Raw genomic sequence first — 17144 nt, forward strand, 5'->3', positions numbered from 1 at the left:
AAATTTGGATGAATACAAGTACCTTTAAACCTGTCTGGTGAGGTGATCCAGAGACGTACTTCCTTGAAAGAGGCAAAAGGAGAAGATGCGGAGCCTAGAAAGAATTTCTTTATGTGAGACTAATACCGACTATAAGCTCCTACTCATGTTACTCATACAGCAGTTGCTTTATTATATGCATTGTTTCACTTAACCTTCACAATAACCTTAACTTCCGGGTTAGAAACTATTTTAATCCTTGTTTTTATTAGAAACAATAGAAAATTTAGAGTTAAAGAAATTTAGTAACTCTCCCAAAGTCAGCTTCTAAGGGAATCATAAGGAAAAAGAATATATATATATATAAATAAAAGGTAAAAATGATTCTGAATTTCAATTATTATACTGACTGGCTAATTATCTCCAAAATGGTAGAATAGTATAATTTAATTTTATTATTAGGATAATATGGTTTTTTTGTGTGTGTGTGAAAATTCAAAACATCTAGAAAATTATGAAGAAAAAAAGACCATCACTAATCCTATACCACTTAGAATCCTGACCACTAAAATTACCATTATTATCTTTTGTCAACTTCGGGCTGCACCCATGGCATATGGAGGTTCCCGGGCTAGGGATCGAATCAGAGCTGCTGCTGCTGGCCTATACCACAGCCACAGCAATGCCAGATCCGAGCCGTGTCTGCAACCTACACCACAGCTCACAGCAACGCCAGATCCTTAACCCAGTGAGCGAGGCCAGGGGTTGAACCTATGTCCACATGGTTCCTGGTCGGATTTGTTAACCACTGTGCCACGATGGGAACTCCAACCTCAGCTTTCTTAAACTTGTTGTTTTGGCGTTTCCATTTTCTAGAAATCCTGATCTGTATTAAACTGGAATTGCCATCTTTACGCTTCCCCTCCAGATTCGAATAAACAACTAGCTTTTTAATCTGGTATAAATATTTACTCAACCAGAGTAAATTCCCTGAGAACTGGACTCTAGAACATGATACACAGTAGGCAATCGAAAATGTCTGTGGTAAGAATGGATGAATTCAAGTATTAGTTAAAGAGGGTTCTTCCTATAAAATAGTCTCTATATTTATTACCAAAAAGTAGCCTCTAATTGAAATATACATTAACAGAAGGATCACATTAACCTGTTATATTCCAGACACTATGCTAGGTATTTACTATATTGGATTATTAAAAAAGTTTCTGCTTTAGAGAGAAAGTCTATTAGGAACCCAGATCAGTAAAAGAACAATGGAAATATACAGTTAAGCTAGTAAAACTATGAACACAATTCAATGTAAATTTCATAATCATAAACCAGACAGATACCTGCATTTCTTCTGCACATGTTCATATCTGCAACCTGTCTCCAAGTGTTGCTGGCAGGATCATACACTTCAACACTTTTTCGTACTAAAGGGCCATCATGACCTCCTACAGCATACAATAAGTTGTTTAACACACCAACACCTGTAAAACACAAAGAACCAACTACAGTAGAGTAAAAGAGACAAGAAATCCGTAACATATTAGAGCAAGTCAATATTAAAGTATACAATCTAAGAGATGGAAGTGAATACAATTATAAATGAGAATCTCAATAAGATCTATTCTAAAAAAGCACACCAAATACAATAAAAATATGTAGGTAAAACACAGAGAGGGAAGTCCTTTAACACAATCCTTCTGGAAACACTTTCGCAATAAAAGCAAATCAGTAGTAAAACACAAAATTTGTAACAAATGGATATGAAGAGAGTTGATTCTCCAATAAGCATTAAAAACAAAAACCTTAAAGTAATGCCAAACAATATAATTAAATGAAACAGAGAAGACGCCTTTAATACAGCACTTTAGGGATTTTACAAAGTGAAATTTAAGTGCAGCTACCTATCATTCTACCTACATAATTCAACACACATTTTAACAGTGTCACTAGAATCAGTATATATTTTCTGCTAATATAAAGAGGTGTCATCATTTCACTTGTTTAATTTTTTTCCATCCTTTCCATGCTTCAATTGTGGAATGAGGTTCCTAGTCACCTGCTCCACTCCGCCTGGTGCTCATTTCTGCTATATAGGTCCACTCATTCGCTGTAGCGTTGTAGCATTCTACTGTGCTGAGACACTGGCGTGAAGCTCCATCATAACCCCCTACAGCGTAGAGCAGACCTAAACATGGAATCACAAAGAGAGCCGAATTCATAAAGTGCTATTTTTCAAGTCAGAAAATAATAAATTTTCCTCCATGGTAGCAGAGTTTCCCTTTAAAACATAAAGCAGGGCTTCCCTTTAAAACATTACTGATTTTTATGAGTTTTATGAACTATTAAAATCTAATGGTGACAATGGGTGGAGTTACAAATCCTACTATAAAGATCTGTAGGATATATATGATCTTAATTTAACACTTTCATCAATAATCTGACTGACAGAACAGAAAGTACACTAATTATACCTTTGGATAACACTACTTCTTAGGTCAACAACATCCCGGAAAACCAAATTAAATATCAGTTGTCTTGGTAAATTGAAAAAAAAGTTAAATCAAGAGTTAGTACTAGTACACAATGGAATATGATTTGGCACTAAAAAGAAATTAGGTACTGGCAGATGGTACAACATGAGTGAACCTTGAAAACATTATACCAAGTCAAAGAAGCCAGTCACAAAGGACCACATACTGAATGGTTTCATTAATATGAAATGTCCATAAGTGGAAAATTTATGTAGAGACAGAAAAGTGGAGTAGTGTTTGTCAAGGGCTGCAAGGATGGGGGTGATGGCTAGGAGAGTAGGGCTGCTTTCTGGTGTAATAAAAATGTCCTAAAATGAATTGTTGTGATACATGCACACTTTAAATGAGTGAATTGTATGATGTGTGAATTCCATCTCAATAAAGCCGTTTAAAAAAGTGCAGAGGATTATACCCACCATGGGGAAGGCAGTGGGAACCCAGAAATTTTCTCAAATAAGAAAAAAAAAAAATCATACTTACAGCCTTCCTTAAACTCTGTTGGGGGACAAAGTAGGATATAAATAAATAACTATGGCAACTCATCCCTTAAATGTTAAACAACTGCTTCTCTACATGTAAAATTTCATGTTCATGCCATCTGGTTTGTTCCCCATAGGGCTGTATTAAGATCTGTTAATAGAGATGAAGGGCCGGAGGAAGGAGGAGAGAGGGAGAGAGGAGGGGGAGAAAGGGAGAGAGAGAGACAGAGGGGAAAGAGAGGGAGAGAGAGGGAGGAAGAGAGAGGGAGAGAAGGAGGTGGAAGAGAGAAAGAGGGAGGGAGAGGAAGAGAGGTGGGGAGAGGGAGGGAGGAGAGGAAGAAAGAGAGAGAGGCATGCCAGAGGGCAGGTGTTCCTTATATAGGTTAGTTTATATAGACAAACTGATTTTTTTTTAAAAAAGGATAACTAACATTTTACGATAACCACTGTTTTCCCTTTTTAAATGATCATTTGCTTGCCCATTTAGAACACTGGTGTGTAGGTTACTGGAAGAACCACTCCTGGCCACCAGGAAGCCATGCGCACCTCCAACCACGCCAACACCCACGCTGCTCCTCCTCGTGTTCATGGGGGCCACGTGGAACCACTCGTTAGACTTGATGTTGTATGCTTCCACGGAGGACAGCCCTGTAAGGAAAAAGGCACAATGGGCTCCACCTCCTCCTCAGGCTCCTTATATGTATTATTAGGGGAAATACTTCAGCTACATTCAATTGGGCTAAAAATCCAACTGCCTGATAAAGAGGAAGAGCTCCTACCCTGGCTGCTGACATTTATTGGCTTTTTAAACTTGGGAAGATGACTGATACTGAAGCATGAGAGAAAATGTACATACTCAGCACTCTTAATGTCATTTAAAGGAATTCTGGATGGGAATTTTAAACTTATCTTCATAATGTCTGCTAGAATGCTCACACGTCTCCTAATTTTTACCATAAACATGATTGCTGTGCTTGTCCTCACAGTAGTGTAGAAAAGATAAAAGGAAATTGCCTGTACTCCCGTCGAAGCCTCCCACAGCATATAACAGTCCATTCAACACAGCGGCCCCCAGAGTGCTTCTTCGGTCCCGCATGTTAGCAACGCTGGTCCACTGATCTTTGACAGGGTCATAGGAATCCACAGTGCGGACCCTCAAGGAACCGTTAAAGCCACCAACAGCAAAAACGAGTCCAGCCATATAGACCATCCCTGAAAAGTAAATACAACCGTTAATGATGCATATGCAACCAACCACTACCACCTTCTCAAGACTGCACTCCAGTAAGTCTACAGCTGTTGCCAGAATATAAGTTCCCCTTGGGAGAAGCCAGGCTGAACAGGTCCTAAGTAATGCTATTAATTAGCAAGAATATATAACGACTAAACCGTGCTTTCTACTACTGAAAAATGCAGAGGCATGGGCTGAAATACTATTTTGACTCTTGGCTTTTTCAAATACTTATTTACAGGCTTAAACAAGAAGCCAGTATTTTCCAACTACCTGAACCTCTACATATCTGCCATGGCTTTCAATTCTGGACCTTCTACTCCATATGTTTATACTTAATTTGCATAATGCGCTCCCAGTTTATCATGTTAGTGGGCTAAATCAGGGGCTGGTAAATTATAGCCTGCAGGCTATTTTCGTAGAACCTCATTGAGTTAAGAATGGTTTTTACACTTTTAAATGGTTGAAAAGCAATCAAGAGAAAAAGAATATTTCATGACACATAAAATTAAAATTTCAGTGTCCATAAATAAAAAGTTTTATTGGAACACAGTCCAAGCCATTCATAGTGTCTACAGCAGCTTTTGACTATAGCAGCCCTTGAGTAGTTGTGACAGAGACCACATATAACTTCCGAAGCCACAAATACTCTCTGGACCTTTAAGAAAAAGTCTGGTGGTCTCTATGCTAATAGATGCTAGGGGATCCCTGGACAGAGAAACTAGACTGCAGACTCTGGGTTTCTACCATCTTTTCACTTTCCTGAGCTTTTTCATGCTGCTGTCCTGCTGAGAAGCTCCTCTTAGAGTTGCAAGCCCCAGAGAAAATTCCACATTCTTTATGAGCTTCCCAGAACCACTAATCCTGAAAGGATTACTGTTAACTTATGAACCCCTAAAGCAAATAACACCTATTTTAAGGTTAATAAATCTTATACAGTTTATAATATCATTGCTCTAAATTGTTTGCATTTTGTTGTTCTTCAGTTCTGTAATGTTGATGTCACTGCCCCAGCTGGAGGGCAGGTCCTGTGCCTCAGTTCTTTGAATCCCACTACGAGAACAGGAATTAACAGCTCTAAGTATCTGACTAGCTCAAATTTCATATGATGCCTTAAGGTAAATAAGCATGCACCACTACTCCCTAATGTCTTACCCTCTTTACCCCCCCCCCCCCACCCTGCCCTAGCTCCCCAGAAACACATGGATGTGCAGTTCTCCACATGGCATGGAGATTGCAGTTCAAATGAAGTGGCCTGTGCTGGCAGCTCCCTGTCAGAGAGGAAGGATTTTTCAGCCCCTGGTTCAATCAGGACCTGAATATTCAAGCTACATCCTGGAAAACCCAGAGTATGCTAAGAGAACTGTGAGCAATGGGCAATTTAAGTGTGAACTAGCAAACGATTCAGGGTATCCATCAGATTTTCTGAGAACCCAAAACAGGAAGGAATGTGGCAGATCTCCTGGGAGGGCCTGGGGGCCAGTGAGCAGTGACACAGCAGGCAGCACAAAGAAGCATAGAAGAAAATGTTATAAATCTACTGAAGGATATAAAAGAAGACATGAGTCCTATCAGTAGGAATAGTAATTAAAACTGTTCTGTTTTGATGCAGGAGGCAAGATAAACCAAGGGACCAGAACAGAAAATTTAGGATAAAACCCAGTAAATTTAGAAATTTACTATATGTTAAGGTAACATTTAAAATGATGGGAGAGGAGTTCCCATCGTGGTGCAGTGGTTAACGAATCTGACTAGGAACAAGGAGATTGCAGGTTCGACCCCTGACCTCGATCAGTGGGTTAAGGATCCGGCGTTACCGTGAGCTGTGGTGTAGGTCGAAGATGTGGCTCAGATCCTGCATTGCTGTTGCTCTGGTGTAGGCTTGTGGCTATGGCTCCAAATCGACCCCTAGCCTGGGAACCTCCATGTGCCATGGGAGCGGCCCTAGAAAAGGCAAAAAGACAAAAAAAAAATAATAATAATAATAAATGAGGGGAGAGAAGTTCCCGTTGTGGCTCAATGGAAACAAATTTGACTAGCATCCATGAAGACTTGGGTTCAATCCCTGGCCTCGCTCAGTGGATTAAGGATCTGGCATTGCTATGAGCTGTGGTATAGGTTGCAGACGTGGCTCGGATCTGACATTGCTGTGGCTGTGGTGTAGGCCAACAGCTACAGCTCTGATTGGACCCCTAGCCTGGGAACCTCCATATGCCATGGGGGTAGACCAAAAAGGCAAAATAAATAAATAAGTAAAGTAAAATAAAATAAAATAAAACAAAACGAGGGGAGACAAGAGTTCCGGTGGTGGCTCAGTGGTAATGAATCCGACTAGGATCCATGAGGATGTGGGTTTAATTCCTGGCCTCATTCAGTGGGTTAATGATCCGGCATTGCCATGAGCTGTGGTGTAGGTTGCAGATGCAGCCTGGACCCCCTGTTGCTGTGACTGTGGTGTAGGCTGGCAGCTCCAGCTCCAATTCAACCTCTAGCCTGGGAACTTCCATATGCTGTAGGTACAGCCTTAAAAAGACCAAAAAAAAAAAAAAAAAGGAAAGAAAAAAGAAAGAAAAACAAAAAACCCAGAAAAGAAAAATGAGGGGAGACAGACCAATAGAGGATGTTGGGACAATTGGCTAATCATTAAAAACAAAATTGACATCTTATTTCCTATATCAAAATGAAGTCCAGATGACTTTTTATATAAATATAAAAAATAAAACTGCAAAGTACTAAAAATGTCATATTATTAAAACATAATTATGTTATAGGGGAGAAACCTAGCAGACACTACCTTTATCAAGTTACTAAGGTTAAAATCACCAGAAATAATCATAATTACTACCAATCTAATCATGATGAAATATTAAACCCAAACTGAGAAACATTCTTCAAAATACCTGATCAAGTGCTCTTCAAAACAATCAAAGGCATGAAAAAAAAAAAGGAAAGACTATGGAACTGTCACAGAGCAGAAGAGACTAAGAAAACATGATCAGGATGGTAGAGTAGGGGACACGACGCTCACCTTCCCCACAAATCCATCAGAAACACATTCACATGCAGAACAATTCTCACAGAAGACTAACCAGAAACTGGTAAAAGACCTCCTTTACAGCCAAAGCTGCAACAAAGATCTCCACGTAATCAAGTAGGATGGGAAAAGAAAAGGCATTCAGGACGGGACCAGAGCCCCTGGGGGGCGATCTGTGAAGGACAGACATGGGCAGGCCCTCACCCTGGGGAGCCCCTTGCCAGCTGGGAGGTCGGTTGGGACAGACAGAGGGGCTGGAGGTGTTACAAACCTGGGTTTTGGACTCTTTAGTTGAGAGAAAATGACAAGAGGCCAGATGAGGAATTCAGGCAAAGCTTTACTGGGACACCTGTGCACAAAGGAGTGAAAAAAAGTAACTGGTTCCCTTGCTTGCTCTCTGAGGAAGGGAGAGTTGGTCCCTTAAATGGAGCGAGGGTGGGGATGAACTCTATGGGTTGGGCTTAAGGGGTGGCTCAGGTGGTGTGCCCATCCCCTTGGTGGTACTATGTGCAGGGATCATGTGCTTTTGCTCCAGTCATCTCAGAAGCAGCAGTTGGGTTTGGGCCTTTTTGTATCCTATTGTTCATAACAGCCCATGTGTATAGTTATTTTTTGTCCATTACAGTTTCTTTGTATTCTGAGATGTTTGCCCACATGCAAGCACTCCAGTAGAGGGTCCCAGGTCCCAGCCTGTTTCAGAGGTGTCTAGACTCTATTCACAATGAGTATGTAGGTGCTCGCTTGCTAGCAATCAGGGCAGAGACTGACTGGAGTTGATGGCTGCAACCCTGCCACACTTTCCAGTCCAAAACGCATGCTGGGCTGGGATGCTAGTACGCACACAAACAACTAGATGCTGAATCTTGGGCAGGTCAGCCCTAGGAGGGGACTTGATCTAGCTGCATGGAGACAGCTTGTAGGACCTGGTGTGGGGTCCTGGCTGAACCCTGGAGCCCACTATCAGGGTTCACACGCCAGGGGCAGGTCTGGCTGCTGCAGACTTTGTGGGCATGCGCAGTGAGGGGAGGTCTGGTCTAGGAGCTCACTACCAGCTCTGGCACCTCAGGGGCAAGTCAAGCCCCAGCTGACACTGTCAGCATACACACTGGGTACTGCCACAGAAATGTATGTCTTGTGGGGACAGTCTTTGGGGAGGAGTACACACGGGTTCCTTTTCCAGCTGGAGGGCTCTGGCTCTGCCCACCCTACAATGAAGCTTAGAGCCATATCTGATACAGATAGGTCCTGGGAGAGGAGTGCAGCAGGGGAAGCCCAGGTCCCAGGTGGCAGCACAATGACCTTGATTCCTACAGCCTCAGTGCCCCAGACCTCAGCATCAGCCCACTCCACATCACACATCAGAATCCAGCACTAGGTCTGGGATGAGCACAATGGAGGAAGGGACACAACCTTGGGCCACTTTTGGGCAAAACCACAGATGCCTGCCTGGGTAGCACATAGGTTCACCATGACCACATGGGCCTCCTTCATTTTAGTAGTCATCTCCTTTGGGATACAGCAAGGGCAATGAGGCCATAACGAACCTGATCCTCAGTGCTTCTACTCCAAGAACTGGGGAGCAGACTCCACTCAGCAGGGCCATGACAATCACCAAGCAAAGAGGAGGTTTCCACCCACATCCAGTGTAGGCTCTGAACAATATACCAATCACCCCCTCTTAGCAAGGGGATAAGCGGGTAGCACAGTCTGAGGAAAGATGTGGCTGGCAACAAGACCAAAAACACCCCTAGCACAAAAAATACTGGACTCATACAGTCTAAAGAAGGACAACTCCACATAAAAACAAACACTCCTTTAAGACCACATAGATAACTTAGGTCCTAAATTTACACAGAGTCAGAGAAAGTCAAGTAAAATGAGAAACCAAAGGAACTACAATCAATTAAAATAACAAGAGAAAACCTCTGAAAGAACAATGAAACAGACCTGAACAATGTACCAGACCCTGAGTTGAAAAAGGAAATTAATATAAATGCTGAATTGAGAGATTATTGATAGAAATGCAGATCACTCTAACAAGGAAGAAGAATTTACAAAGATAAAAACCAAGCAAAACTAAACAACTCAACTGCAGAGACAAAAAACAATCCAGGATAGCACACTAAATAATGAAGAAGAATGAATAAGTGATCTAGAAGACAGGATGATGGAAATCATCCACTCAGAACAAAAGACAGAAAAATTAAAGAAAAAAAAAGAAACTTATAAGATCTACAGGATAATATAAAGCATGCTAACCAACACATAATAGAGGTTCCAGAAGGAGAAAAGAGAGAAGGGGATTGAAAAATGAGTAAGTTATGGCTGAAAACCTCCCAAATTTAAGAAAGAAATAGATATCCAGGTACAGGAAGGACAGAGGATCCCAAACAATATGAAATTAATCAGACACACACTAAGATATTTCATAATCAACATACTTGAAAACCAGTGTACCCACAAATAAAAAACATACAAAAGATTCTCAAAATCCAAACAGAAAGGAACTCAAGTATAATACAAAAGAAAATCAGCAAACCACAAAAGGAGAAACAAAAAGAAGAAATTAGAAAAGAAAGGAAGGAAGGAGAAATGAAAACCAATACCACAGAATTTAAAAAAAAAAAAAATACCATAAATTGTTGTACGGCAACAAACTGGAAAACCTAAAAAAACAAAAAACAAAACAGATGTTTCTAGAAACATATAGCTAGCTAAAACTTAATCAAGAAGAAACATTATTTGAACAGACTGATCACTTAAAGTGAAACAGAATCTATAGTTTAAAACAAAACAAACTCCCTGCAAACAAAATGTCAGGATAGGCTTACCTGTACTTCTCAAAGTATTTCAAAAAATTGAAGAGCATTCCCAAATTTATCTTACAAGGCCACCATTACCCTGATACCAAAACCAGACAAAGACACTACAAAAAGAGAAAAGTATAGGCCAGTCTCTCTGATAAATATAGATGCAAAATCCTCAACAAAGTATTAGCAAATCGAATTCAATAATACATAGGAAGGATCATACACTATGATCAAGCTAGATTCATTTTGGGGTCACAAGGATGGTGCAATCCATCAATAAGCTATAACCACCACATTAACAAAAGGAAAGACAAAAACCACATGATCACCTCAATAGATGTAGAAAAGCTTTTTTTGTTTGTTTGTTTTTAGGGCCATACCCATGGCATATGGTGGTGCCCAGGCTAGGGGTCAAATCGGAGCTGTAGCTGCCAGCCTACACCACAGCCACAGCAACTCGGGATCCGAGCTGAATCTGCAACCTACACCACAGCTCATGGAAACACTGGATCCTTAACCCACTGAGCGAAGGCAGGGATCAAACCCGCATCTTTATGGATACTAGTTGAATTCATTTCTGCTGCACCACAACAGGAACGCTTAGAAAAAGCATTTGATAAAATCTAACATCCGTTCAAGACAAAAACTCTCACCAATGTGGTCTATAGGGAACATATTTCAACATAATTAAAACTACTTATGACAAACCCACAGCCAACATAATACTCAACAGTGAAAAGCTGAAAGTTTTCCCGCTAAAATTCTGGAACAGGGCAGGACGCCCACTCTCGCCACTTCTACTCAACACTGTATTGGAAGTCCTAGCCACAGCAATCAGACAAGAAAAATAAATAAAAGGTATCTAGATTGGAAGCAAAGAGGTAAAACTGTCTTTATCTGCAGATGACATGATATTGTATATAGAAAACCCTAAAGACTACATGAAAACTCTTAGAACTAACCAAATTCAGCAAGGCAGCAGGATACAAGATTAATATAAAAGAAATATGTCCCATTTCTTTGCACAAACAATGAAAGAGAAAGTTAAAAAAAAAAAATCCCACTTAAAACTGCATCAGGGAGTTCCCATTATAGTGCAGTGGAAATCAATCCGACTAGGAACCATGAGGTTTCGGGTTCAATCCCTGGCCTTGCTTAGTGGGTTAAGGATCCTGTGTTGCCGTGAGCTCAGCAACACATAGGTCACCAATGTGGCTTGGATCTGGTATTGCTGTGGCTGTGGCACACTGGGAGCCGTAGCTCCAATTCAACCCCTAGCCTGGGAACCTCCATATGCAGTGAGTGTGGCCCTGAAAAGACAAAAGACAAAAAAAAAAAAAAATTGTATCAGGAGTCCCACTATGGCTCACTGGTAATGAAGCTGACTAGTATCCATGAAGACACAGGTTCAATCCCTGGCCCACTCAACAGGTTAAGGATCTGGCATTGCCAAGAGATGTGGTGTAGGTCACAGACACAGCTCAGATCTGGCGTTGCTGTAGCTCTGGCTCTAATTTAACCCCTAGCCCAGGAACTTCCATATGCCACAGGTACAGTCCTAAAAAGACTAAATACATAAATAATAGTATTAAAGCCCTTCCCCAAACAAAAACAGAAACAACAAAACTAGGAATAAACTAAGGAGGTGAATGACTTATAGGCTGAAAACCATAAAACATGATAAAGGAAAATGAAGATGATTCAAAGCAATGTAAAGATATCCCATGTTCTTGGAATGGAAGACTCAATATTGTTAAAATGGTCATAAGTCTACAGATTTAAAGCAATCCTTATCAGAACTCCCATGACATTTTTTCACAGAACTAGAACAAATAATACTAAAATTTATATAGAACTACAAAAGACTCAGAATTGCCAAAGTATGGGGGAAGGGGGAGAAAAGTTGAAGGCATAACTCTTCCAAACTTCAAACAATACTACAAAGCTATGGTAATCAAAACAGCATGATATCAAACAAAATCAGATATGCAGATCAATGGAACAGAACAGAGTACCCAGAAATAAACCTACACAACTACAGTTGATTAATCTGTGACAAAGAAGGCAAGATAACACAATGAGGAAAAGACAGTCTCTTCAACAAGTGGTGTTGGGAAAGCTGGACAGCCACATAAAAATCAATGAAATTAGAACACTCCCCCATACCATATACAAAAATAAACTCAAAATGGTTTAAAGACATAAATGTAAGACATGACACCATAAAACTCCTAAAAGAGAACATAAGCAAAACATTCTCAGACATAAACTGTAGCAGTATTTTGTAAGATCAATTGCCCAAGGGAAAAAAAAGCAAAAATAAACAAATGGAATCTAATCAAACTTATTAAAAGCTTTTTTGCACAGCTAAGGAAACTGTAAATAAAACAAAACAAAACCTACAGAATGGGAAAAAATATTTGCAATGGATGTGACTGACTAGATGTTAATATCCAAAATATACAAACAGCTCCCTTAATTCAGTATATATTAAAAAAAACCTATCAAAAAATGAGCAGAAGACCTAAATAGACATTTCTCCAAAGATATACAGATGGCCAAAAAGGGCATGAAAAAATGTTCAACATTGTTAATTATTAAAGAAATGTAAAGCAAAACCACAATGAGATATCACATCAGTCAGAAAGGCCATCATCAAAAAGTTTACAAACAATAAATGCTGGAAAGGGTGTGGAGAAAAGGGAACCCTCCCATACAGTTGGTAGGAATGTAAATTGGTGGAGCTACTATGGACACCAGTATGGAGGGTTCCATAAAAAAGCTAAAAATATGGAGTTCCCATTGTGGCTCAGTAGGTTAAGAACCCTAATTTCTTAATTTTGCTAACTGCATAGCAGTTACATATGATATTAATATTAGGGAATTACACACACAAATATTATTATACACACAAATAATTTTTTTTTTTTTATGTCTTTCTGCCATTTCTTGGGCCACTCCCGTGGCACATGAAGGTTCCCAAGCTAGGGGTCCAATCGGAGCTGTAGCTGTCAGCCTACGCCAGAGCCACAGCAACGTAGGATCCGAGCCGCGTCTGCAACCTACACCACAGCTCATGGCAACGCCCGATCCTTAACCCACTGAGCAAGGGCAGGGATCAAACCCGCAACCTCATGGATCTCAGTCGGATTCGTTAACCACTGCGCCACGATGGGAACTCCACACAAATAATTTTTGAGTAAGGCATTTCTATACAAGAAACAAATTCTTAAATCCAAAGACAAAATTTGAGATAGAGAATTTCATAAAAACTAATATTGTCACATGGCAAAAATTACACAAAAATACCACAAGTCAAAAGATAAAAAAATTAATACAAAGAAAACTTCACAACACATGACAGACAAAAAAGCTACTTTCCATAACATATCAAATCAACAAAACAGTATAAAAAATGGCACAAAGCATGAACTGACAATTCAGAAACATGTTTAATTTTCCTCAGAATACAAGTACAAAGTGGCTGAGACAGCATTTTTCACCCGCCAGATTGTAAAATTCTAAACATTTAATTACAAGGCATTGCAGGGTATATTCTTCGTATTTTACTGTTAGTGGAAGTCATAATGGGTATATCCTCTGGTACCGTTTGAGTCATTAATTCCAGTTCTAGAGTCTTATCCCACTAAAATATACTAGCATGAAGACAAAAAAAAAAAAAAAAAGGGAGTTCCCGTCGTGGCGCAGTGGTTAACGAATCCGACTAGGAACCATGAGGTTGCGGGTTCGGTCCCTGCCCTTGCTCAGTGGGTTAACGATCCGGCGTTGCCGTGAGCTGTGGTGTAGGTTGCAGACGCGGCTCGGATCCCGCGTTGCTGTGGCTCTGACGTAGGCCCGTGGCTACAGCTCCGATTAGACCCCTAGCCTGGGAACCTCCATATGCCGCGGGAGTGGCCCAAGAAATAGCAACAACAACAACAACAAAAAAGACAAAAAAAAAAAATTAAAAAAAAATATATACTAGCATGTCTACATAATGATGTGTGTATGAGGAATTCACTGTAACACTGTTTATAAGATTAAAAACCATTTTAATGTTGAATTCAAAACTAGTAAAAATTATACTACATCCAGACCCCCCCCCTTCAAAATCCTACACAGCTCTAAGAGAATGAGGTAACTCTATGCTATTATGAAATAATCTCAAAGATACAGTGTTAAAATACTATCATGATAGAAATGTTCCATTAGTTACACAGAACTCATTTTGCCATGGGAGCTATGAATTACAGATTCGTCCAGGGCTGAGTCCCAGGAAGAGTCCTTAGAGTGTGAAACTGCCTTTTCTGACTGCAGTTTTGGCTAAATAAGGTCTATTTCAATAAATGTTGAAAGAAGACAACATGGCTTGGAAGAAGGTAATATAGCTTGTTGCTAAGTCAGGAATCTCTTATAACTAAGGGTATCAAGCTAAAGAATCCTTTTTCAACACTTCAGCAAAGGTAACTAGGAAAACATCCAGCAAATTACTAGCTACTCCACCTTATACTAGAGAATCAGAAAAATATGTGAAGTTGAAGACAGAGTAGCTCTCCCCATCAATGCCTCGTGAGTTATCAAGGTTCTCGAATCACTGTTTACCTATATAGCTACTTTAATCAAAGATTTTTGGAGTTCCCCTTGTGGCTCAGCAGAAACAAACCCAACTAATATTTATGAAGATAGGAGTTCGATCCCTGGCCCTGCTCAGTGGGTTAAGGATCCAGCATTGCCTTGAGCTGCAGTGTAGGTGCAGTTTGGATCCCAAGTTGCTGTCTGTGGTGTAGGCCAGCAGCTGTAGCTCCAATTCAACTCCTAGTCTAGGAGCTTCCATATGCTGCACTTTCGGCCCTTTAAAAAAAAAAAAAAAAAAAAGCTTTTCTAATAAAGATTCTTCAAATTAATAAAATAACGCTTGAGAGAGAAGCTCCCAACGAATGACCCAGTGGTAGGGAAATGATCACAATGCCTCACGCTTACCTGCCCTACATCTTCTGGAAGGCAATTCTGCTACTTGGTGCCATCGCTCTTCTTTGAAGTCATAGCATTCCACACTTCGGATAGCCTTTGGTGCTTGTCCCCCAACCACCACCATCAACTGGAAGGGCAGAAGTATAAGCACTTGAACAAACAACTATTGCATATTCAGGGATTTAAATTGTCTTACAAAGACAGTGATGTGAAGAGTGTTAGGATGAAAATGGCAGGCTAAGCTGGGGGAAAACAACCACCTAGTCGACATTTAATAAACATCAACAAAGGGGGCATAGGTTAGAACTACAATTCTAATATCTAGCACATTTAGTCAAAAATAAGGATATCAGAAACTAAAATAAGTTTCTGATCCTTCAAGCAAAAGCAGTATTTAAGCCAAAAACAGCAGGCAGTCGGCACTGGCAAGGCTGCATATGTCACAGGGCTTGCTGTAAACTAGATCCCAGCTTCTTAATGACCAGGGATTAGATCTCCACTGCCTAGGAGAGCAGACAGAAGTGAAATTGATGTTAGTGGGTAGATGAGGTGGAAAGGACAGTAAGGCATTAAAAGAAAGATGAAAGAAGGAAAAACAAAAAACCTATTGAAAAAGGAGGACTAACTGAATTGGCTTTCACAAGAGAGCATATTCCTGATCTCAAGTAAAGAGACCTCCCTGGACGCCCCACAAATACAACAACCAAGAGGACAGATAATGAGATACTAGAAGTCATGATGAATGAATGCACACTAGTCTAGTGCTAAGAATAAGTGAGGTCTATAAATTTCTTCAATTCAACTCAATCCAACAACTATTTATTAAGTGCTTACCATTTGTATTTGATCAGAATTATGCTAAGGTGTTCTATAGAGGAGCTGTAAGACACAGCCTCTACCCTCAAAAGCTCATCTATATCACAAAGGAGATAAGACTCTAAGGTAATTCAAGAACAATATACAATTACAAATGATCAGAAAGCTATGTGATTAGTTATAGACACTAACTGCTATTCCTGATCAGAAAATGAAACGTAGTCCTAATTTAGTGACAGCTTCCTGGAGAGGGTGGCATCTTGAGATAGATGGAATTTAGCGATGTATTTATTCATCTTTTAATGAGAACAAATGGCACACTGGGCACTCTGTGGCAACACTGAAAACACAGCTATAAATGCAGAATAACATAAAAGTTAATGATGTCATATATGGAACACGGTAAATAACGGCAAGCACCTTTCAATAGAAAGGTGAGATGATAGGAAAAACAGATGTTCAAAAGAAACCAACAAAAAAACCCAAAACAAACAGAAGATGGTATGACTCATACACATAAAACAGGGAGGTTTGCAACCTTGACTGAGCAATGATCTGACTACGTGTACTTAAAACTACAGAAAGGTGGGCACACAGAAATCAGAGTAAATCCTATTTCCACAAAGAAGCCAATTTTAGTAATTTATTAACTGGAGAGTAGAGTTTTAAAGGTCTTAAAAAGATGACTGAATATAAACCAATTACATGATTTTTTTCAGACCTGCATCTACTAGTGTTGAATGCAAATAAATAAAAGGTAGAAGTAATAAAGAAAACCTGCAATACCCCCTCCCCTCCCCAAAGGACAAAAGCGGAAGGGCAAAGTTGTGAAATCATAGAGGTGCAACAGACTGAAAGTCAAGGTGTATCTAGGGATCCATAGAAGATCTACCTGTGTATAAACTTTAAGATTCTGCCCGCCAGGAAGACAATAGTTGAAAGAGGCTTGGTTAACACTGCTGATCAAGGCCAGTTAATAAAACTCTCTGAGGGGAATACTTTTCAAAAAATACTTGAGAAACAATATTGGTTTATTAAATTTCATGATTCTCAACTATGAATCTCATGATTTCCACATAATATTTGGCTTTCATATAAAGAGGGAAGTGAGGTGGAAGCAAAAATGTGCTACTGAATCTGTCCTTTACTCACCCAAGAGAGGTAAAATGGGGAAAGGATCTGGGATTCCAGGAATCCAAGATAATGGGGACAAGGAAGAATTATAATGGGAAGACAAGAATAGGGATATTTGCATGAGCTCAAAAGACAGAGCTAAAAACCACT

At 39.9% G+C, this 17144-nt stretch overlaps 1 protein-coding gene across 2 annotated transcripts in view; it reads right to left on the bottom strand.

Annotated features, from left to right (window-relative positions):
- KLHL2 (kelch like family member 2) overlaps positions 1 to 17144 on the bottom strand; it is a 124701-nt gene that overhangs the window by 2738 nt on the left and 104819 nt on the right. For both annotated transcript variants that reach the window (XM_047798218.1, XM_047798219.1), the window contains exons 9-13: positions 15054 to 15171; positions 4013 to 4210; positions 3545 to 3646; positions 2045 to 2173; positions 1329 to 1469 (exon numbers count right to left, since the gene is read on the bottom strand). In XM_047798218.1, the coding sequence (XP_047654174.1) occupies positions 1329 to 1469; positions 2045 to 2173; positions 3545 to 3646; positions 4013 to 4210; positions 15054 to 15171 (688 nt within the window). The remainder of the gene's footprint in view (positions 1 to 1328; positions 1470 to 2044; positions 2174 to 3544; positions 3647 to 4012; positions 4211 to 15053; positions 15172 to 17144) is intronic.

This window comes from Phacochoerus africanus, chromosome 10, assembly GCF_016906955.1.
Source record: "Phacochoerus africanus isolate WHEZ1 chromosome 10, ROS_Pafr_v1, whole genome shotgun sequence".
Taxonomy (NCBI): Eukaryota; Metazoa; Chordata; class Mammalia; order Artiodactyla; family Suidae; genus Phacochoerus; species Phacochoerus africanus.